The sequence below is a fragment of the Leptonotus elevatus genome, chromosome 7 (assembly GCF_054856555.1).
Source record: "Leptonotus elevatus isolate MCC_2025b chromosome 7, RoL_Lele_1.0, whole genome shotgun sequence".
Classification (NCBI taxonomy): Eukaryota; Metazoa; Chordata; class Actinopteri; order Syngnathiformes; family Syngnathidae; genus Leptonotus; species Leptonotus elevatus.
In genome coordinates this window covers 15,671,971-15,697,042 of record NC_141245.1, presented here as the reverse complement: position 1 = coordinate 15,697,042, position 25,072 = coordinate 15,671,971, and the positions used below count along the sequence as shown (strand labels likewise).

Sequence of the window (25,072 nt, the reverse complement as noted above, 5' to 3'; positions counted from 1 at the left end):
CATCGTAATCAATTGGAGAAGCAACATAATTGTGACTGAATGGCTCGGCCCTAACGCGAACACACGAAACCCAAGCTGGAACTCACTGGCTTTGATGTTGAAGGCCAGCGCGTCGGCGCCGTACTCGTTGGAGGCGTTACAGAAGGCGGTGAGGTCGGACGTGACCTCCACGCTCATCACGCTGTGGACGCCGTCCTCCGTCTCGGTTTGGGACGTGGTCTTCAGGACCTGAAGTGATACAGCAATCAGTCCATCAGTCAATATATCCCCTCTACTCCATTTATCTGTGGGTCATTCCACAATTGGGGGGCAATTTAAGCACCAGATTTAAAAAATAAATACATATTTTGTAATGTTTTTAAAAAACAAATCCATAATCATAAGTGGTTAACAGTACACTTTTTAACTCATTCACTCCCAGCCATTTTCACTGAAGCAATCCCCTTCACTCCAGGCTGTTTTTTGGATTTTGACTGATTTTGCAAGGCCCACAGAATATTGTGTTCTATTGCTTTAAAACCAAAAGAAAGATTATAGCCTCTTCTTTCATCAGGGAAAAAAAAGATTTATATCTGTTTCCGTTTTGCATCAATTAGCAATTTAGCATTAGAATATAGCTAAGTTTCGTCATTATTCACAAATTTATTTAGAACTGTGAGTAAATTAGCTTTTTGTTCAACATGGCCCTGGTTGATCTCTTTTTTTTTTGCTGTCACCTGCTGGTCGTTTGTGTACTAGCTAACATTTCCTCAACCGTTCTTTGCAGTTGAGAGGCTGCATCAAGGCCTTCTGTATGTTCTAGAATAAAAAATAAATAAAAAAACTTATAAATACGTCCTTGGGACACTTAAAACATTTTAATAGAACATATTTATCAGTTTTGGGGAGTTGGGGTTTTATTTGTCGTATATATTTGTCTTATAGATACATACACAACTGACAAACATATTTAAAATTATTGCTGAATAAATACTTTACAATTACAAAGTCTTTACAAATAAAGAAAGTTAAAGTTTATTTGAAAACTAATTACATTTTAGTATGGACACTTCCGAACGTCCGTGCCTTTCTGATATTTCCAACGACATTTCATCACATTTTGAAATCTGAATAATCCTCACAAATGAAGTTAGAACGATCCAAAGTCCAATGCTTTTCAATGAGCGGAGAGTTTCCTTTGACCGAGTTTAGTAAATGCTGCATTCGAGGAAGGTGGGACGTCTGATTGATCCCGCTCTGATTGTACCTTTCCATCCAAGGTGGTCCAAATAACGCTGGGAGCTGGGAACCCTCGCACGTGGCAGCTCAGGTCCACCGTGGTGGCCACACTCTCCTCGATGATTGTGTGTTCTGGTTTCATAATCTCCGGAGCACCTGAGCAAAAAATATTATAAGAGTACTATAAAACACACAATTGTATTTGAACACATTCTGTTGTATATTCAGCAAACTTTACATGTGGGAAGGCTAAAGCACAACTACAATATTGTAGATAAGATAAGATTAGATCCAGAATCTGACAGGGTATATTTTGTCCAACCTGACTTAAATAATATATTGACACAAGTATATGTTCTGTATGTATAGAAGACATGCTTACTTTTTTACAATTGAATTATTATAAAAAGTAATTGTCGACAAATAAACTTCCTTGACGAAGGTAATGAGCAGACAGACCTTTTACATTGACTCGAAGGGTCGCCATCGTCTCCATGCCGTCAATTTCGGGAACAGTCACCACACACTTGTATATCCCTGCTGTGTCGAAGGTGGCACCCTCCACCATTAAAGTGTGGCCCACCGACCACTCTCGGCCATCCTAAAAGCACGGAAACGCATTATGGTCAAAGTTAAAATGCCTAAGATACGCTATTTAAACAAAAAGAATGGTCCCTTACAATGAAAACATAATGGTAATAACATATTACCACATTTCTTTTTGTAGCAATTCATTTGACATTGTGCTGCTCCTTCTGTTGTGCACATCTTGGCCACGTGGGGCAGTATAATACATACAGATTCATTCTTCTCAGAGGATAAAGTATAAATATCTTAGCGTGTGTTTGTTTTTTATACCATCATATCCATTATCTTATCATAGGACCATTGTAATTGAACTCAACCCCCATAAAAACCTTTGAACCGAACCTTGAACCAGGCTGTGTGCGTCTGTAGAGAAGATAGGGCATTGCAGGTGGCTGTCAGCTCCTCGCCTTGAGCCACCTCCATGTCGGTGGGCATCGCCACCGCACGGTCGAGGTCTGCGCACATGGAGGGCGGGCAGAGGGGCAAAGGTTCAAAAGTGGTAGAGTTGGCAACGCAAACTTTATTGACACAATGTGTGGGAGACGTACAGTTAACAAACACAGTTGTATTCCCTGAGAGCTCCTCGTAGGTTTCCATGTCCATTGAGATGCACTCATAATGGCCACTCTGCAGACGGGTCACATTTTCCAGCACAAACATGTTGTATTCCAGCGCATATTCATTCTAAAAAAAACAATTTTAAAAAATGGAAAGAGGTGTAAATGAGAGGGACAAGTCATGTCACTTGTATGTCAAGGCACGACTGTATGTGCAGTAAGTAAAAAGAATTGCTTACATCCTTGTGTCTGATGACATAGACTGAAGATGGTGTATTACCGTTGCCATGGCAATTAAACGTAATCGAATCCCCCTCTTTGATTTTGCCTTTCGGTGACTCCACCCACACGTGGACAGCAGTGGACGGGTCTGGAACACAATACGGAGTCGAGTTCAGAGGTCAAGTCTCAATATCGGAGACCTGACAATGTTTCTTATTTAAACAAATGTACTTTCTACGTAGGATCAAAAGCCGTCATTTCAAACCGGGTTGAATTTGAATCCAATCCAGGTTGGCAAGAGTTCAAGTTTAGCATAAATCACTTTGCTGATTTAATGTCTGTGGCATCGCTATGTGTCGAGTTTGTGCTGTAGCGTGAGACTCACAGTACACGGTGATATTAATGCGGCCGGTCTCAGTCATTCTGGTTCCTCCGGGAACGAGGTAGGTGACCTCGCAGTAGAACTGCGCGTCCTTATCTTCCTTCATCACCTTCAGGCTCAACTCGCTCCTCACGGAAAACAGACCGCTGGACTCCGTGGTGGTGCTGGGCATCACTTTCACCGCTGCAACACACACGCAGAGCGTAAGCCGGTGTAACCGAGCTGAGATACGCGGTCACCGCATTCATCTGGTGGCTCACCGTCACTAGCCCGTAATGGCGCGTTGTTTCGGTACCAAGTAATGTTTGGCTTGGGGAAGCCATTTTTGACCTCGCATGAGCCAATCTGAAAAAAAAAAGGTACAAATTCAATGAATGATGATGATGATGTCATTTGGTATATGAACAGCAGTTTGCGTACCTTGGAAAGCATTTCTTCATGGACATAGATGCCCGTCTGAACGCCTTCTATGGTTGGGAAGTCTGGTCTTTCTGTGCGTTATAACATCTCAATCAAGAACTGAAGAACTTTGCACCACACGCGCTAAAATCTCATTTCATCTTCATGTTAGCTACAGCAAACTTCTGCAATTTTTTCACGGGCGTCCCGTTTGTATGTTGTTGTTTTTTGCCATGTATATGTCATTTTCTCCTCTTTACTTCCAAGCATGTTTGCGTTCTCGTTTGCATCTAATCCTAGCAGATATTGAAGGAAACTAGAACTACTTCCTGCTTTCACATCTAGGAATCATGGGAAATGTAGTCCTACTAACAACTGCAGACAACGAAAGCTGAGCTAGAAATAGTTCCCATGCTACAATTGGTGACTGTCGCGTGGTAAATAGCTGTCAAGACAGACCAAAAATTTTAACCAAGATAGCATTTAGCAATTGTAGCGTTCCGGTCAAAGTCGGGTCCTCGAGGGACTGAATCCTGCATGTTTTAGAGGTTTCCCACGTTCAACACAGCTAATTCATATTTAAGCTCATCAGCAAGCTTTACAGGAGCCTGATAATGATCCTGAACATTGAATCAGGTGTGTTGAAGTAGAGAAAACTCGAAAACATGCAGGACTCAGACCCTCAAGGACCGGACTCTGACACCTATGTGCTATAGAGACAGAAAATAACATGAACACAATGGAGAAATCAATATATTCAAGTTACGTGCGCTTAGTTGCAATGTAAGATGGCCGCCAGTGGCTTCACTTCTTGCTACAGACAGCAGGCAGGGTTAGCAGTCCAGGTTCTTGTATAGTATGTCTGTGCGCAACTGTAATGTTACCCCTTAGCATTATGAGAGAAAAACATTTATGGTTTTAATATTTGGCCTACGCTTTTGAACAACTTTATCAATTCATTTGCAGTACGTTCATACGAAATAGCCAAGTTAAAACTGTAAAACTGTGTACTCCACATTGGCAGTTCTACACTTCCATACAATGTCAACATTGAGTGGGGGAAAAAAGGCACTTTGATTAGTTTTCAAAATCACTCAGCACCGAGAACCCTCCCAAAGAGGCGCCATCTTGTGACCTACCGAACACCAGTAGTTTGGTGCGTCCCTCAGAGACGCCATCGGTCAGACTCTTGACGAGACAGATGAACTCCAGCTGGTCTTTGAGCTGGACGTCCGTGATGGTCAACACCACCTCTCCGATGGCCGCCGTGACGTTGACCATGATGCGATCTGTGAACGGCGTCGCTCGGTCCACCACCTGCATAGTGGCGTCCTGATAGTAGATCTTCTGTTTCTCTCCCGTTCTCAACACCTGAAGATGGGAACTGGTGCCAGTCACGCTCGCGTTATCACACAATTAGTGTGCATTGACTTCAAAACTCACATAGAACCATTGGATGGTCAAAGCCCCGATGCCGTCATCTGAGGTGAACATGCAGGTCATCTGCGCTGTGTCTCCTTTGAAAACCTCCACCCTGTCCTCCATGCTCACCTCCACCATCGCCCATGCTGGCACACAAAAAAAGAAGCTTTTTTAATTAAATTGCCGTTTTGTGGGGAAGTAGTTTAAGGTGGGCAGTCACAGCAAGAATATCGTAAAACTCTAGAAGCTTTGACTTAGGACTAATTCATTCCGTGACCATGCTCATTAAAATCAATCTAGGCTTTACATGATCAAGATTTTTCGGCCGATCACCGATTAGCAATCAGCGAGTTTGAGAAAGAAAAAAAAAAGATCACCAATTCCATCAGAAGTTGGAGCTGTAGACTGTCGCCATTCGCGGGCAAATTAAGACAATATAGTCGATCAGCCAATTTTGCATAAATTCAAAATCTTAGCCGATCTGGACCCATCTGATCAGATTGGTGTCATCTTTCCCCATTGAAATGAATGGAAATGCCATTAGTTCATTACGGTCCTTGTGCACCTTCCGGTGTGCAAACCATGGCCACCAGGAGGCAGTATAATATAGTTGTGGGAGTACAGACAAACTAGGCAACCTTAATAAGCTGCAGTAATAAAAGTAGTTTTTAACAGGGGGCTTATTGTAGTGTATGTCTACCTTAGTTGCGCCACTGTTTGTGTTAAAATATCTGTTTCTTAAAGGGTTTTTACATTTTAGCACTAATGACATTTGTTTTGGAAATTCCCTTTTTTCGGGTTCTATTCTTCTAACAATAGACTTGTCCAGCCATCCCTTTTCTATATAATAAATAAATAGTCTTTATATAATCAGTTGAGAATTAAATAAACACCGGCAATACTATTGAGTGATAACAATACATGGATACATAATGAATAGAATACCATACTACACAATACCATACTACACTATATATGCAGATATGATTATTTAAAACAAAACAAAACGGCAAGATTACTACTAGTAGTCCCAATAATCACAGAATTGTTTGTTCCTGTGCGCAAAATAGCGTATGGTGGGACGCCATGTCAACGTAAACGCAAAGAAGAAACGCTATGACAAGAATGAAGCGCCCACACATGTCCACATGAATGTGCTGCATTCTTCTATGTCACCCTGTGGCAGGAAGAAAGGCTCATTTTACAGGCGGCACAGTGCCCCTACTGTTCCCTCCCCGGCTGACTGAGGAACAACTGGTTTTCCCCTTCGGAGCACTCCTGATGTGACGCATCCTTTGCCCCCCTTTTTTTTTAAATAGACAGGAGATGCAAGTACGTAAGACCTTAGTGTATGATCAGTGGAAACAGGATGCACCTGAAATCTATTCTGAGCTTCATGGCAAACACTATGAATACTGTACGTACAGTATGTACAATGTGAATTCTTAGTCATTGTAAAAAAAAATATATATATATTTTTTTAAATCATTAAATTGACATTATGGAACATTGTGTGTGGAATTTTGAAGGGGGAAAACATTCAATTTTGGAATAATGCTGTAATATAAAATGGGGAAAAAGTGACTGTATTTTGCCATTCCCACTGCCAAGTGTTGGCCACCATAATGCAGAATTGTACGGAAAACTTCTGGTGCCAGGGTATGAGAAAAACAAATATTCTTTGCTAATCTGTTTCCACAGTTCAGTAATCTGATGTAATTGAAGGTACAGATGAGTAAATTGAAGCAATAAATTAGCCAACTGTAGGAACATGTTAACAAAGAATGTTTTTTTTTCTTATACGCTGGCAACAGAAGGGCTCTGTAGAATTGTAAAGAAAACGATTGCAATACAAAGAAAAATGTAATACTGTTTTCCATAAATCAAATGAAATAAGAATTCAATTTGAAAGATTATGACAACTTTTGTTGTTGAATCATCACAAGTATTTTGAACAATATTTCTAGGTGCTAGAAATTACAATATTTTTATCGTAATATTGCAACAGTTTTCAAAAGCACAATTGAGCTTTGTTTTCAGAAATGTTAGGACATTTTTCTCGTAACAATTTAACTATTTCTTATGACAACCTTTTACCCTCATAATTTCAGGACACTACTGCATATTCAACTTTTTTCAAAATATTGCACCTTAATGCTCATAATTTTACAACATAATTTGTAACATTACTGGGGGGGGGTGTTCTAGTAATATTGTGATTTTTTTTTGGGGGGGGGGATAACAACTATTAAAAAAAAAGTATATTATTTCCCCAAAAATATTATTCTTGTAAAAAAAAATTCTAATCATTAAGTCAGAAAAATCCAACTTTATACACTACTTTTTCTTGTAACATTACTTATTTTTTTATAAAGAAGAAAAACTTATACTACAGTATTATTCTTGAAATAAAATAAATTTCTTGTAATTTTGACACTTTTTTTGTAGTAATATTACAACTTTTTTTTTGTTCTTCCACAACATAAATAATCACATGACCACAAAATTAATCAATTCTATTGGTCTTTGTTTCTATGCCCACAAGATTATGAAGTTACCGTATGTAAAATCCTATTTGTTTAATGATGTGTACATTTTCCACTGCCATCAGAATTTGATTTATTTCAGTAAGTGAGAATGTGTGATTTTTGTGGTGAATAACCCAATAAATGATGGGTTGGCCCATCATTAGTCATATAAAAATAGCTGTGGTTGGAGGCAATGAATAAGGTAGATTTATCCAGTGTAGAACATAACTTTATGTCATTGATCAAGTCTTGCGTTGACCTTTATCTCACGGGATCCCTTCCTCTTTTGGACCTGGCCTTCAAATGACCCTGGCCGTATTAAAAAGCTCACATGCTCCCATCTCGTCTTGTGTTTACATGTGAAACCCGGGCGGCGTCCCATGTGTTTGGTAACTTGTAGCTGTGAGCTTGGAGCAAGGTTTTAGTCCAAAGTTTATCTGTATGGAAAGCAATGAGAGGGACGCAAGCAGACCTCCATCAAGGCCGTTGTAGTACAAACAAGCTCAGCAACCAGTTTTCATGATGTAGTGCTCACAGGGACAGAAAAAAATACAAGCTCAAGCAAAATATAACCGTCACTGAGGAAAAAGTGTAGTTAATTAAACATAAAAATTTGCACCAACAGTAAAAACGGGTTTGAGATTGTATATTATTTTAACTTTTTTTTTTATTGCCAAGATGCATTGTTACAACACAGAAATAATCTACCATGCACAAATTGCCTTACTTTTTATGCTATGTTTAGTTATTTAATGCCTAGTTTTGTTATAGACTAACTTAAACATTAAACATTACTACAGTACACCCTTCTCCTTTTAGACTATCTCCATTATGGACACCCCCACCTGCCTGTAGCTCTGTTGTGTGTTGCCATTTAGGGCCTAATGGAGCCGGACGGGTAAGAGATCCAATTAGAATCTCCTAGGTAGACATTTCCTACCCATTAGCGATGGAAGGACATTGCTGACTCACCCCCAGCAACAACCCCACCCCCTTCCTCCACCTGATACAGCTCACCACCGAAGGCTTATTCACGGGAGACTGTGTTAAATGTCACTTTATGTGCAGTGCATCGAGTGAGGAGAAGCTGGCACAACACGAGGCCGCAGATCGATTGTGTTCAATGAGGAGCGAGCAGTTGGCGATAATAGTCCTAAGTCAGTATGACAGAAAAACATTGAGCTTGCACTTGAGAGGAGGTTCCTGTTCCTGCCAGCAAACTCATTTTCACACATTTATTTTGTCAAGCACTTTTTCTATTAAATAAAAAAAAAATCAATTCAAATGTCTAATATAGTCATTTAGGATTTAGGAACACAACTTTAAAGTGCAATATGAGGCAGAAACATTCTTATTTTTACATTGTTCATGTGTAAAATAAGGTATTAATGGCTTAAAGTTGTGTTCCGATAATCTAAAAAGCTAAGTTTGACATTTTGAGTTGAATGTTTTTCTTTTTTAATGGTCAAAAGTGTTTTATAAAATAAATGAAGACAAAGTTCTATTTATCGTTTTTTAAATAACGAAAAGACCTCCACGTGCAATTTAAGGCATATTCCCTTCCTTTAACATGGGAAGTGAATTACAAAGTAGCCTTGGTCTAGAATATTGAAAAATAATTAAAGTAAGTCAGGTACCAGCTATCAAACTTACTTACCGGCAGCCAGACACTTATGCACATTGGTCATGCTAACAGCTAGCCGCTAACCACTTACGTTGGAGACTTCTGCCGTACCGTACAATGATAGCGTAATTAATTAGCGGTTTCTTAGCGTCCTAAATTAGCGATTGAATATGAGTTCGGAATAGCGTTGCGTTGATGTTGGTCGCAACTACAATGTCAATCAAAAAAACGTTTAAAAGGGAAGTCAAGCTAGCCATCACGCCACAACGTGGGTGAACTTCAAAGCAAAAGTATACTCAGGCTATTTGCTTTACCGTCAATGTATTACTGTGTTTTTATTTTGAAGTTAGGCTTAGCGCGTTACGTTGAGTATGTTTCAGCTTCCTTGACATGTCATGTCAGAACGGTATTGACTGTGAATGTGCACTTTGTTTTAGTTTCTCCCCCAACAACCAATCCGCAGGAGCAAGGCACTGTCCTTCAACAAGGCTGTTAAAATAGTTTTGCTAACTCTATTATAGAAGACCTGAAGTGCAGCATGGGTAGCAGTAATTTAACGCATTTCTTTGCTCAGAGTTCTGACAGATCCACCCGATGAGATGAGATTCGACGTGTGCTCGTTCAAAGGTTTCAATTCGTTTGGAGTTTTACTCCATGTAGGCTGCCGTGAACCAGTCAACTAGCAAATCCCTCTCACGCCATTGGCAGCCCGCCTAAAACAAAGATAGCCGCCGCAGACAAAGCTGAACATTAGCTGGCATTCCATCACAGACTTTGCGATGAGTTATGTACTATAACTCTTGTGTAACTTGACGTCTATCCAGCTGCAAATATTCCGCAGGCAAAAAAAGAATGTATACATTTTTGGTGATTCTATGGATAAAAGTGCGATGAGGTGGGGGCACTGAGCATCCACCAGAAGGGGAGGGCATCCACAGCAAGCCCCCACTCTGTCGACAGAGAATTTCAATGGGCAGAAAAATATTCCATGCACACATCCGATAACTAAATTTCAGGAACTACGGTACATCCAGTGCTGTCCAGTAAAGCTGCTTTACTGTGCTTATGTGTATCTTTTTTTGCATTTCATGTTGTGTTAATAGAATCTGTTCTTTCAACCAAGGTGCTACATTGTGTTTACCTTCCAGTGCAACCGTATCCCAGTTTGCCCTGAACTAAGACACCAAGCATGGCGTGAGACCGTTATAAACTCAGAAGGTGATCGCACCGTGGTTGATTACATTAAAAGGGAGTCCAATTATCTTCCAAATAACCACAGGATCTTATTCCAATCCACCACGCGCGTCACTTGGCAGCAGACACAGGGCTCTGCGACATGTTTCCAGTGCTGTCACATCTAAGAATAACAATGGCCTATCAAGCTTGTTTGCTTACATGATACTGCAGCATGACAGCGGGCTGACCCAACTCGCGCCAGGAATAGAAGCCTTCACATCAGGACATGAGACAGAGAAAAGGGGAGCATGGGAAATGTAAAGAAGGCAAATCACGAGAATGTGGATGTGAATAGATGAACAAGGAAAGATGAAGATGGAAGAGAAGGCTGATGTGTGAACGAGGAAGGTGTTGACTTCGTGGACCTCCACTTCACCGTTCCGTCAGTGGCGCACTTGCAATATCTGGAGGAGGGGCGGAAATGTCGAGAGGCCTGCATGCCAGACCTCAAATAGAGTTCCCCCACCAAAGTCAATGCCCCGGCGGCCATAAGTCTTAACAGGAAGTAGAAATTCATAGCGGCAAAAATGGGCAACACCATGACAAACTGTCCCAATATTTCTGCCCATATGTTGTTTTTTATGGATCATAAATTGTCCATTCACCCCCAAATAATTACCCCCAATCATGGGGATTATGTTACCCATAAGTGAAATCCGCAATTAATGACTCCCCCGCTGTTTTTATAATGTTTTTCTTATTTAAAAAGAAAAAAAGAGATGGCAGGTCTGACATTAACATGAAGTTGAGGCTTAAGATTTTAACGCAATTAGAGCAAATCCAATTTAAACAATCTTCCTCCATCATCTACAATTACTAGTAACACAACTTGACAACAACAGACAACCATAGTTATGCCCCCCACTCCATCCCACGAAGATCTACTGCCACAACAGTAGCCCCCACTTAGTTTCGGTCAGCCCCACTTGGCGTAATGGCTCACAAGAATGTTATGGGAAAAGTCTTGAAATCATAGACACAAAGGACTTGTCACACATTCATCAATCACATTAAAGCTTTGTGACGCACCCCGGGGCATTTAACACACACACACACTCGAACCCCCTAACTGCTCCATATTGAAATATTCTGTAACGTGATAAATATACATGATTTTGCTGAGAACTTATTGTCCACTGTACAGTAAACTCTTAGTTTGAGAGTTTAAGCCTACATTTACGGGACGATGAGCACATAAAAACAGTATTTTTCTTTCAAAAGTTTAATTTAGATACAATGTCGTTAAAATGATCCACTGCTGACGAAGATCAGACAAAGAAACGCTGTAATCCGCATACCAGACCATAAATCGGCAATTTCGCTTTTGAAAGAAATACTTCACATACGCGCATCAACTGTTTGCGTCCTCAGTGCATTAGTTGTCTACATTTTGGATACCACAAAAAATTATTTTGAGTTCTGTGGTATTTTCATTTTCAGGCTCTAAAATGATGTTGTCATATACAGTAAACAAACATCCAAAATCCATGCAGTTGAAACTTGCCCAATGGCATCCTTGGCGTTCACATCAGACGCTTGTGGTTTGGTGTGAGGACGGAGGGGCTTCCATAAAGTCCCCTTGACAACCACGCGTGTTGTTGTTTGGACTCGGCAACTCAATTGAAGATAAGAGGACTTAGCCTATCATCATATTCATAAATAGCATCTGGTAACTGGACTCTGATGGGATTCACTCAGCAGCAATTGCAGGGTTGCTTCCTGTATGCTTCCAATGGAGAAGTATTATGCTTTCTCTCTTTTTTTTTACAAGTGAAAACAGTCCCAAGGTATCTTAATAACTGTCACATGCAAATGGGTAGAGATGAGCGCATCAGTAAATTTTGCCGGTCCATCATTTGTTAGTTCACCAATTATTTCAGTCCACCTGATATTGTTATATATTGCTATTATCTTCCTTCCTCACTAATGTCGCCATGAAGGCAAAACACACACCGTTGTAACTGCTACGAACGGCCGAACGGATTCAATAAACATTCCCTCATACGACCCCATAGCTGTCCAACAACATGCCTGATGTAAAATACACGAGCTGAGCACTAAAGTATTGCCTGACTGATATATCAGTCAGTTCTGACCCGGTTAGTGACGATTCCGCTGACCGGCGAAAACCCACTTGTGTGGGTGCATAGTCCCACTTTTTCAGCAAGTGCTTTATGAAGCGAAGCCTCGAAAAAATGCACGGAATTAGAAGGACCGTCTGCACTGACCCGCTTTGATGTTCAAAAACCTGTTTCAGTCAATACTCAGTCTGTGTATTCAAAAAAGCAAGCACTTGCTGAATAGCTGGGCATCCGTCAACGATGCGCCAATGGAGAGACGGAAGTGCACATGCACCTCTGGCCATCCTTCAGCATAACGGGCGTCCATCAGTGACGGACCGATGGAGCGTCCACCACTATTAACGAAAATGCCCATCTCTGCAAATGAACCATTGTTCAACTCATCCACCTCTACTGCAGGTTGTGCCAACACCATCATGACAACTTGACAACATGACAAGGGGCAAAGTGCAAACTGCCTGAAGCGAGCATAAAGAAAGTAATAAGGATTTGTATTAGGGCCAACAGTAATGCAGAGGTTCAAATAGCTGATATTCGTGCAGCTGGCGTGGGATCAAGTCCAAGTCCTATGACTTACTGCCGTTCCGTCTGGGGTTGGGTTCGCTGGGACAGGCTCCAACCTCCTTGTGTTTCTGAACAGGATAAGCGGTATGGAAAACAATGGATGGATTTACATGGTATGAAACTCTTATACCACTACATAAAGATTTATTATCAATATGGCGGACCAAACCCAGGCATAGAAACCATAAATAAGACGTGACTAATTAGGACATACATGTAGTGTGGCGTTCTGTGACATTTATTTCCTCGTGTATGGCCACAAAATGATGGACAGAAGCAGGTGCACACTGTGAACTTTGCATTCTCGTGATTCCTCAGCAAAAATGGAGTCCGTTTGTCGCAGCGACTTGACAGAAACTTTCCTTACGCGCACATGTTGAGATCTCCAGGACTCTAAAGCCGAACGCCGTCAGTATCCGTTCAACATGCCAACAGAGTAAACCATTTCCTAAAGACGGAGGGGAGCGAGGATGCAAAGAATGTAAATAAATGTGGCGACAATCAGAGCGGACCACACACCAGCAGAGAAAGGAAGGAGGGAAGCGCCTTCCTTCTCTGGTTTCTGCTGGAGATCTGACTCCATATTGGGTTTCAACAAACCACCTGCCGGCAAGATCAGCTCGTGCTGATGCTGGCTTGCTTCTCATTCTGCCAGACTCCAGTCTGTCTTCCAGGAGGCCGAAAGGGCACGGGTGCTCACAATTGTGGCAATTAGTGTTGACGTAACACTGAATTCAGGGTTTTACAGTACAATATCTACAGATGATCAGAGAGTCAGTGTATCACTGAACTCCGGGTGGGATGGGTACCAATGACGGCACGATTCACCTGAAATCAGACGTTGCCATATTCCGAAGCGCATCTTAAGTTGTGACTGAGCAGGAGTAGATGTGTTGGTAATTTTCTATGGCGCACTTGAACGCAGCAGTGTACGCACCACCAGTGTACTGACGTCACCCACTCGCGCTGGTTTTTATTCACGTTACATTTCCGGGTTTGTGTGGAAGCAAGCGAGATTTGACGGCCGGCAAGCCAAACTAGAGTTAAGCTTCGCGGTTCCTCGCATACTTTGGTTGAGCGTGGTGGCCCACCCGGTGCGTGGGCTTCTTGGGGCTGAGGCCGAGCGGTGGCTGGGATGTTCCCGCCATCGGCTCGCCATTTGCGGGGAGCTCCGCCGTGTGACCCGCCTCTCTCTCCGTCGCGGAATCTGCAGGTGTCGTGTCTTCACCCACCGATTCGAATTATGTTTTAAGGTGTGTGGCTTCACCATTGTTACAATATAATATAGAGTTTTAGAACAATAAGTACCACATATTTATACCATATTCATAATTTCATGGGTAACAATAAAATTGCAAAATCTAATTGTGGCTAACATGTAGCACTAGCAAACATTACATACTGCGTCAGATACATTTTAATGAGTTTGCTCCCGAGTCCCAATTATTCTCTTCACTGTCATTCACGTCCTCTTCCAACTGTCATTTTATGCAAGATTTTACTCCCAAATTGGGTTCGACTTCATCGTGCTATGTGCGGCAGGCAAAATGTGTTTAAACAACTGCACAAGGAACCAAAATAACACTAATACAATTATTTATATTTTGTTATTGGATGACTGCTTACCATTGTTCTTTGTTGTTCATTGTAAAGAACTTTGCATCTCACTTTGTAATTAATTTGGTATTATTTACATATTGTTAATGTAGTACCTTGAATTATTTATTTTTTTACTCCATCCTCTCTGGCTCATGTGTTTTAAATTCATGATGTTTTCTTATTTGTCAGATTTTATTTAATTTAAAAAAACTATTAAAGTGAATGTTCTTTTTTTTATTTTATATAATTTTATTGTTAAATCAATTAACATTTATTATCACAAACAAGAGAACAAAAGTACCGAAAATTGGTACTGTTCAGTATCGGTATCAATACCCCGGTACTGACAATTGGACCCGGACCGGTTCAAATGCGGAAGGTACCCATCCCTACTTTAAACATCAATCCATAGTCCAATAAATGTAGCAAAGATGTTCACATTTTTGCAAAAGTTTATTTTGATGCCATAACATTTTGATCATTTAAATTCGCCATCCCTTCGTCCACTGCATCAACCTACAGAAAAGTTCCTTTTTAGTTTAAAATAACTTACTTTAACCTCCAGGATGCCTCACCCACACACTGGCCAATGTCAGAACGCAGGGTCTTCATTTGGACCAATTTTAAATCCATGCCTTTGTGTCATACCAGCCGCTAGCTAGCGCTAAGCTAACTTAGATATTTCATATTTGGTCTCCTTTGCTAGGGTGCTGTGAGAGGCCAACAGCTAGTAAACAAACGCGCTGATGCACTGATTAACTGACTGCTTAACAGTTGAATTGAACTATCAGCTACCCTTACAATTTTCGCTCACACACACACACAAATGTAAACGCATTGACTTTTGACATCACGCAAGCTAATCCCACGACATCCAGCTCCACGACTCTCTCAACGAAAGGAAAAAAAAAATGCATTTATAAATTAGCCTCAAATCTATGCTGACTCACATATGTGTGTGTTTGTTTGCGTGATTGCATCTGAGTGCAACCACTTCCTCATGCCTGTTCACATGATGGTACAAACGCCCACTCCATCCTCTTTCCCACGTCCCAAAATGCACAGCACAGTCCCCGTACGAGCCCACTGCGGAGAAGGCCGAAGTAAAATAACACTAAAAAGCGCTCAGAAGTATGGGAAAGGCCAACAGGGATGATATTTTCGGAGAGCGCTGATTGTGGCGGTGTGGTAGAGACGTTCCATGACATGGCTTCACAAGAATGAGAGCGCAAGTTTGAGTGCATTCCTCGCTCCTGGAACATTATGGCTAAAGATAGACTGGGCTTCACTGTGAGATTTTCACTGACTTTGGCTCTGGTGTTTTCACCACCTTGGAGGATCAAATGGTGTTTTAGCTCCATCGCCGCATATAGTGGAACCACTAGAGTTGAACCCTGTTTCGTGATGATTGAGTTAATTATCTCTATAGCAAATAAGTGAAATCTTTTTATTTTTTTCTGTACACAGTGTAAAAATCCTTAATTTTATTATTATCGTCAAGCAGCTAGGACAGTGTGTCCAAGTTAATAATAATTTCCAAGCACCGGTAACATTAGTTCAAGTATAATAATAAATGAATGGGTGTTATTAAGCATTGTTGACTCATGCTCACATGCCCTGGTTGCTAAATGGCTCGTCTGAAATACTTTGATACAAAACTTGATATGAAGCTGTAAATGTGAAATAAAAACAATGATGCCTTTAGCACTGCATCAGCTGTTTCCACTTACAGTGGTACCTCAAAGTTTGAACATAATTCGTTCTTGCGAAGTGTTCAAAGTCTGAATTGTTCAACCTCCGAAACATTTTTTCCCATAGGAAATAATGTAAATGCAATTAATCTGTTCCCAAGCTCCAAAAACAGAAAATTCCTATTTTAATTTATATTTATGTTTTTTACATTTACACCCTGTTCAGTATTTAAACAATAAAAAATTACCTTACCTTTTTTATTGTGGTGTGATGGCATCAGTGGATGGTAAATGCTATGTTAATGCTAGCTTTAGTTCAGTGCTGAGTTTGTGTATTTTACATTGGGCATATTGTTAGACTACTAAGCGGTACTTGCGTGTGTGTTGTTTAACATCAGGCACATTGTTGAACAGCTAAGAGGGGGGTCCTCGTGCCAGTATTTACAGAAGTAGTTACAACGGCGCGATAATCTCCTTCCTAATTCCACTGTGGTTCGTAGCACTGTATGGTTTTTTTCGTTGTTCGTTGGGCCCATGGCGAAGAAAATTGTCGTGGAAAAATCAAAATGCACTCGCGAGTATGGACCACCTCCGGGAGTATTAACGATCTGACGGAAAATGAGCAGTGCATCGTCTCAACTACCGCAACGTGAAGATTCAGCATTGCTTTGCTTCGCTCGGCTACCCGTTTTCAAGGTACGTTCATTTTAGCTTGCTTTGCTTGGGTGTTCAAACTCCGAAAATGAGTTCAAACTTCGAAGCATTTTTTTTACTCCGATTTTTTGGGTTGAAGTCCGATTTGTACGAGTTCCGAGGCGTTCAAACTCCGAGGTTCCCCTGTACTGGGAACTAAGTCACCTCAATGAACCCTAACCCAATGAGAAAAACAATCATTAAAAACTATTTTAAGCAGAATGGCATACCCCAGGCAAGACAGTCCTTAATTAAGACATTAAGAAAAATGTCAGAAAATACAAGGACAGCATAGTAGTCTAGGTGTTAGCTTATGTTTGCCAAGTCAAGGGCTAGTGGGGGTTTAATCTGTAGTGGAAGTACTGCAATTACAAAACGAAAGCACAGTCCCTAAAGTGTCTATAGGGTCAAGATATATGACACAAAGTGCATGTAATCTTCCTGGAGGCAAAGCCAAACCCATTGAAAAAGACCAAAACCAAGAGAGGTTAAGTGCTTCAAACCACGTAGTGTAACTAAACAAGGTGAAGCCACATCAGTTGACTGTCAGCCGCACGGCCCGTGGCTGCGGCCCACTTGGCTGCATTAGGTTAAAAGCATTGTAATGTGCATTAGGAGCATTATTTCAGGGAAACAACATCCATTATTAAGCAGAGATGCAAACCATCCTGACGGGACTCTTGTCTCCACGCGTGTCTCCCTTCGGGACCACCTCATGTTCACGTATCAATTTGGAACCTCTCTCACTGACTGCTACGTTCGGGAAAAAAAAAGTCCAAAACAACACAACACCTATTTTCGATACCGCTTGTCCTCATTGGGGTCACACGCCAAAGAAAAGGCGGCTGGATCTGACTGATCTGTCACTGTGAAGGGTTCTGTAACTAGTTTGCTGACAGTCAAGCCATTAGTTTTTCTGGGATTCCAAATTTCTGCGAAATCTGGCTCGGTTGGCCAAATTGTCTAATGGGATTGCTGCACATCCATTTTTAATTTCTTGTCTAAGGGCCACCAATGTAGTCAGTTTCCTGCGATACATTGGCAGGAAGGGCCACCAACAGGAAATCAGACGCCCGCTAAGGGACCGTTTACCCAACTTAGGGTTAAGACGCAAAATGGATCATTGCTTGATTCATGTTTGTGTCTGCGTGTCTAAGAATTGGGCTGCTTTTTTTTTTTTTACCAACTGTAATTCCCAATCCACATTCCAGTGTTTGTCTATTGAATTCCATCTGTGCTTTTTAACACAGTCGCCATCTTATACTTCCTGAAACGTTGTCTCAAATTTGTGATAACACACACAATGGCAGCCACGCAATGGCATTTTTCTTTCCTCGCCGTCTCTAACTGAACCTGAATTACATGTGACAAATCAAAATCCATCTGCCTGGTTTTGTGGTTCCGGCTGCTTTAAAAAGTTCCTGATAAAACGCTTAAGTGCATACTGGATGATGTCAATCACACAGGTGCGAGTCTGGCAATCGGGACCATCTCAGAACTCAGTATTGGATCACGTTTCCCTTGCACTGTTATGTCTGCTTGATGCTCTGCAGGCTCATGTCTGCACTTCCTGCAGCCCTTGTGAACAGACCTCTGCTTCTTTTGCGACTTTTTTAGTAGCGTCACTGCTAAAGCCAATGGCTTATACAAATATATTGCATTGTATATTGCACTATAAAACTCCCTTGTCTTCCTCTACTGTCTCTACTTTTATTTAAGCACTGTTTTCAGATCAAATCATCATTAATGAAAGATAATTATTTTGTACCACTTTTACTATTAGGCTATGCATTTATCCAGCCGTCCATTTTTTTTTTTATAGAGTCTGTCCTCATTATGGGTAGGGTAAGCCGGAATCTATCCCAGCAGATTTAGACAGAGTGGCAAACTGTGAAGCATACAAACGGCCATGCTGCCCTATTGTTGTATTTAGCACATGTTGCAAAGGCCTTCTTGGAATTGGGTGTGTTTTATATGACACACGTTACTGCTGTAGCACATGTCCCACAAACCACTCCTATGCATGTACACCACAACCCTTCTCCTTTGGGAATGTCCGCTACATTTGTTACTTCACACCCCAAGCAGCGTCCGGGAATGTTCATCATTTGTAAGAGCCAAGCGTCCGTGACGCAGTGGCGTCAGTGTGAATGACAAGCAGGAACAACTGGCTCCCCTCGGGGCTACTGAGTCGCCTTTGACCTGCGCTGCGAACAAAAAGCACATTGATATATTTCTAAGCGGATAACCTGATCTGGAGCTTGAACAGAAAATGTTAAGATAAAAAAAAAATCCATGTTGGCAAATCCTATTTCTATTAGTATTTTCTTATTTTTATTTCATTGTTTGGATGGATGGATGTGTGAATCTGCATACAAAGTGGGTTCTAATTCATATTCAACCACTGGGGGTGCTCTAGTACAGGACGTGTCATATAAATGTGACAAGGTAACAGAAGAAGGGTGAGTAGTGTATTAGCAAGCTAGCTTATTACACGCAACACTACATTACAGTGTACAGTACAGCACTGTTTCATTGCAAAGTTTTACAATGAAAACTGAGTCTGAGTGGTTACCCCCAAAAAGTGAATCAGTTAAATGGACAAAACAATCATTGTTGTTATCAGAAAAGACAACAGTGAAGGTCTTCTGACTCTTTCAAGGAGGTGAGTCACAATCATCAGATCCACTGTTTCTTTTTTAGCTCATTTATGTAACAAAGTGTCTTCAGGGAAAGTTGCCCTATCTCTTTTTCCCCATTTTAACATCCTGCGCCACTAACGAACTCATAGTTCATCTATTGTGGTTCCTCGTGTTGATGGTGACCAGATTTTCAAAGTGAAAAGCCGGGATGCTACAATTTAGCTGAAAATCAAATATACATTAAATTCTCGACAAATTTCTCAATTTCACCATTTAGAATGTTTAGCTGTTGTCGGAATCCTTATCAGTCGTTACAGTAAGTAAACTTTGTGATGATGATGATGATGATGATGATGATGATGATGATGATGATGGAGGAAACTCAACCTCAGTGCCAACCTCATTAATAAACAACCAAACGACTCTTTGAATGCAAACACGTCAGAAGACATTCTGCCTTTATGAAAAGGTACGGACATTTGCCGCACAAAAAAAATTTGCAGATGCTACATAATTTCATCCTGTTTGTGTTTTTAACTGGGTTTTTTTTTTTTTTTTTTTTTTTTTTTTTACCAGACAGGCTGTGAAATGTCTTTTACGGTCAAAGTCAAAATAAATAGCAAGAGGGAGAATGTCTATTTACTGACTTAATATTCAACTTGGTGCACCTTTGTCAATTCATTCTAGGCTGGTGTTAACATTTAGAAACAAAACTTGCATTTTTCTGCCGTGACTTAGCTTGCAGGAAGTAGATAAAACGTTAGATAAGAGTGTATTGTTTTGTGCTGACGTAAATGACGGACACTAACAGAGCTTGTCCGTTTTAACAATGTCTGACAAACATTAGCACCCTGAACAGTAACAATTGTACAGATGCTAGCACTGAGTCACTTTGGCATCAATGAATCCCAGAATTGTCCATGAGAATTTAGAAGTATCTGAACTAATGAACACGCTTCATTTCTGTTAACAGTTTGGCCCTGGTAGAGGTCTGCGCTATACTGAGTGGCATTCGTATCTGCTCATTGCAATATAATGCTGCCCAATGCTTTTGCTTTGGAAGCATACATCAACTTTATTGACAATCTTGTATAATGTTGTTAACAGAAAGTATGACTAGGGTGAGTCCATAATCAAATAAAGCTAAATAAAAGTGGATGAGTGTGTGTTCTCAGCATTGTGCAGTCGCCAGGTGTGTGCAGCTGTTGCTCTCAGTGTGGAGATTTAAGTGGTACCAGCCAGGCCCGACAGAGGCCCGGCAACCTTTAATCCACTTTATACAGCTGGAATTACGTTGTCGTCACAAAAAGAGCAATAGATTCCAATCAGGTTGTGTTTTTTTATGTGTGTGTTGCAGGCCTGTTTTATGATTTTCAATCCAATGCAATGTTATTTTGAAGCATTTTCTGTGCACCATGAATGGTGACAACGTTTTATTTTTACTGGATATATTGTATCATAAATGGCAATGTTGCATTTGGGAAAGGATTAGAAATGCTCCATTAGGTCAAGAAAATGTTTCCGTTTTTTATTTGAAATATGATTCAATTGCTGGTCTGAACTGGAGTATGTCCGAAAATAGGAGGAAATTGTAGTACCAGTAATTGTTTTCTGAAGTAAAAGCAGATGTTTGCAAATTTCTCATTTTTGATTAAACATACACAAAAGATAATCAGTTTGCTTTCCTGGAATGCAGAAATCAGAGAATATTTACTTTTGTGAAGCTAAAATCAGATAGTTTAGATATTTTGTGGTGAATTATTTTAATGCCTCTTAACAATTAACCTAATATCAATATATTTTTCAATGAATTTGATGACCAATTGTTGATTAATTTGACATTTAAAATAAAAATATATATTAAAAGAAAAACATAGATAGATGTACATTTAGTGGAGAAGTAATTCATACAAGCTTTACAAATAATAGTGGCTTAGAAAAATATAGATTTTTTAAAACAATTTTTTGCATATTTCAGGCTAAACACACAGTACTTTCCTACATTTAAGATTTTTGCAACCCTACCATAATCCTCCCCAGCCGAGCCATGCTGCACTCTGTTATAAGAAGTACTGTATTGAATTTTTTTTTTATAGATTTAATTGTTTAGTGAGACAAAACACACTTGCAACTTCCTTCCTCCCGCTGTAAAACAAGTGTTTGCATAAATATGGCATTCAACGAGACATGAATTGTTTCCAAGCCTGAAATGCTGCGTGCATACACAATAATAGAGAGACGCGGGCGAGTGATGACTACAGCACAAAGTCCTGGAAGCAGCTGTGTCCACCTATCAGCCTCCAGCGCTGCTCAGTATTGACCCCAGTAATGGTGATAATGGACAGGATTCACATCAATAGAAAGATCAGACTGTAAAAGGAAACCTTTGGCTTGCAGGTGAACCACTACTACACAGAAGGGGAGCAAATACTGTATAGTTGTGTTGGGGGGGGGGGGGGAATCCTTGGTATTTGTCTTGTATTTACTTGATTACCTTTTTCTTGAGCAGAGACATAGGCAATCAGTCTTCTTCTTTTTTTTTTACAGTCATGCAAGCCCAGAAAAAAGGGCCTCCCACAAAAACTTCCCACAAAGTTGGGAGCATACGCTCGTGCCAAAATGTCACAGTCAGATAAACGACTAAAAGTAAGGGCAATGTCCCACAACATTTGTCCATGTCGAGCATATCTGAATACTCAGTGAGTTCAACTTTTGTCACAACTCTTTGTGTATCGTGTTTCACTATTCCGAGAATGTCTGCCCTTTAAAGGTGAGACTGATGTGGATCGAGGCCCGCGTGAGTTGCAGACTGAGGAAACTGTTGCATGAGATCACATCAACGCGGCTCAAAGCTCGCGCTGAATAAAGACACATACTGTTTAGCGCACAGTTCCACTAGACAAGAATCTGCTGCAGGGATGCTTGAAAGTGTACAGTAATAGGCCCAATTACTCAATCGCACGTGGTGTGACTGAAAAGACTCTTGACTTTATCCTGCGATTAAAATGCCTCAAAGTAATAAGTTATATTATATTTAGCAACTGTCATGGACAGAATGAAGCCACACTTCAAATTTGGGAGTCAGGAAAGTAGAAAAAACATCTTGCTACGATAGAGCGGAATCAAAAACTATGCATACACCAAGAAAGGTATTTTTACAAACAAGATGTTCAAATGCATGCCAAAGCCACGGGATAAGCCCCAACTGTGTGATTGTGGAACCCAGAATAAAGGGCTTTATGAAAAAGCAAACAAGGGTAAAGTGCTTTGTGGAGTTGCAAATATCAGGCCAGCAAGGCGACAACGGTCTTCAAAAATAAGCGAGTTGTAGTTGAGAATAGCTTTGCTAGTTTCGGCTATTCTGGTCCCCGCTCGTCTGTATATATTCATACGAGTGAAACAATGGGACTGTTTGTGAGGAAAGTCCACTAATGCACGGACAACAGCTGTGCGCTAATGAGAATTTAACATCTATATTCATCTTACGGCGCGAATGCCCATCGAAATGCCTTGACATGAAACCGATCCATGGTGCAAAAAAGTTGGGGACACGTTTAACCCAGACGGGATTGTCTCATTTTTAGCCATGTGTCCCCTGTCCCGGCAGACTCTGCCAGCACCAGTGTTTGGTCTCTACCATGTGAATGTCACACAGGTGTCATAGCGATTCATATGATAAACCAATCAAAGGAATGTAACTTTCTGTTAACTTTCAATTGGTCGTTCTTATCCACTGATCTGATCGCAAGCCAGTGTGTTTTCGGCATTACCGGAACGAGAACTACAGTATTTCCTGCTTCCCTGTCTAAGAATCATGGAAAATGTAGTCCTACTAGCCGAACGTTGCGCTCACTGGTCAGGCCCAATGCAAGCTGAGCTTTTCTGCCGGCATCTTTCCAATGTTACAATACGGGAATGGTAAACGGCGAGGTAAACGGCCGGGCCAGCTTCCAATCGCTGCCGGGACTGAGCAAAAAAAAAAGGTTGGACGTCTTGGCTTGTTTAGCGCTATTAAACTGTCAACCAAGATAACAATTAGCATTAGCTAAAGTAAAACCGCAACCACTAGTGGGCAACAGATAAAAGGTAAAATGTGTTATAAATTGTTCCTGGTGAGAATTTATTTTGTATTTAATCTTCAGCTAAACTTAACTGTGCCGATTTTTAATTTAGAAAATCTGGTCACCCGAGGACTGTTATACCGTGCTAAAGAAATGCTAGTGACATCATTGATTAGCCTTTCCCCAACAAGGGTTACAAGTGAAAGCGCCAGACTTGACTGCGCAAAGTGTTCTGGAAGAATCTGGATTTATGGGCTCTACTGTGCTGATCGTCATCCAGATCTGTCGAGCCTCCATTTTGCATGCTGCGGCAGAACAAGGCCGTTTTATTGTCATCGTGAGGAGCAGACAGCGGCGCCCTTTACATGAGCCAAGTCCAATGCGGCTGCTCTTTGGCCCCGCTTGATTGGCCCGTGTCACAGGAAGTGAACATGTCCTGGGTCACTGCTGCACTTCGGCACCCGGGCTGTCTTTCCTATGATGTCACGGTGGCGACAAAAGATGAGCGAGTCATGTACGGAGCCACACAGCGGCAGGCTTGACGTGCCAAAGGTCTGATTTGACTGCCAGCAACAGTTCAATGTTTCCCCACGCAAACCAACAACTGAGTGGCATGGCTACCATTCTCATTAATACAGTCCCAAAACAACTCACTATTAGACCTCCATAATGTTTTAGGCCGAATCTTAAAAAGTATTTCCCCCCCTTTCTTGTGATTTAAATGATACTTGATTTAGACAGCGCTTTTCCACCTTAAAAGGAACCCCGACTGTCATGACAGTCATGAAGTTTGCTCTATATTATTTATTTGGTTGTTACTAACATAACTATGAGATTAATTTTTCAAAAATCATTTCCAGTTTAATACATTTTGTAGAAACTATTTTGGACGTAGCCGCCATTGTTATTTACGTCACAACGTAATGTGAAATGCGTATAAAGAAAGCAAGGTAAGCCTCCGTAGCGTTCCTAAAGGGACGATCAAAACTCTTGAATGCGTCTGGCGAATGACGAGAGCACGGCGGGAGGGGGATTCTTCCAATTGCGTGTTGTTTCTTTAGGAACGCTACAAAGCTTTACTTGCTTTCGTCATAGACGTTTCACATTGCTCAGCAAAGAGCCAGCCGCCATTCTACGTCACTACACACCGAATGCGTTGCGACGTAAATAACAATGGCGGCGTACGTCCAAATAAAGTTTCTACAAAATGTATTAAACTGGAAATGATTTTTGAAAATGAATCTCGTAGTTATGTTAGTAACAACCAAATAAATAATATAGAGCAAACTTGTCATGACATTCGGGGTTCCTTTTAAAAGACCCTCAAAGCGCTTTACTTTTGACTACTTATTCACCTACTGATGACGCAGCATCAGGAGTAACTGGAAGCTAAGTATCTCGCTCAAGGATACTTCGACGTGGTCACAGTGGCATGGGACCGAACCCACAACCTCTATATTCTACCACTGAGCCACGCCGCCCCAACTTACTTCCTGCATACCTGATATCATTACTCGCCCATAGTTCCTTGGCATGACATGAATCAATGGATTAATATTGCACTG

At 41.0% G+C, this 25,072-nt stretch overlaps 1 protein-coding gene across 4 annotated transcripts in view; it reads right to left on the bottom strand.

Moving 5' to 3' along the window:
- The window catches only part of mcamb (melanoma cell adhesion molecule b), a 33,461-nt gene that overhangs the window by 7,233 nt on the left and 1,156 nt on the right, over positions 1 to 25,072 (bottom strand). For all 4 annotated transcript variants that reach the window (XM_086080124.1, XM_086080125.1, XM_086080126.1 and 1 more), the window contains exons 2-12: positions 4,810 to 4,934; positions 4,506 to 4,737; positions 3,388 to 3,458; positions 3,228 to 3,312; positions 2,971 to 3,150; positions 2,603 to 2,733; positions 2,355 to 2,490; positions 2,149 to 2,261; positions 1,678 to 1,819; positions 1,247 to 1,374; positions 87 to 228 (exon numbers count right to left, since the gene is read on the bottom strand). In XM_086080124.1, the coding sequence (XP_085936250.1) occupies positions 87 to 228; positions 1,247 to 1,374; positions 1,678 to 1,819; positions 2,149 to 2,261; positions 2,355 to 2,490; positions 2,603 to 2,733; positions 2,971 to 3,150; positions 3,228 to 3,312; positions 3,388 to 3,458; positions 4,506 to 4,737; positions 4,810 to 4,934 (1,485 nt within the window). The remainder of the gene's footprint in view (positions 1 to 86; positions 229 to 1,246; positions 1,375 to 1,677; positions 1,820 to 2,148; positions 2,262 to 2,354; positions 2,491 to 2,602; positions 2,734 to 2,970; positions 3,151 to 3,227; positions 3,313 to 3,387; positions 3,459 to 4,505; positions 4,738 to 4,809; positions 4,935 to 25,072) is intronic.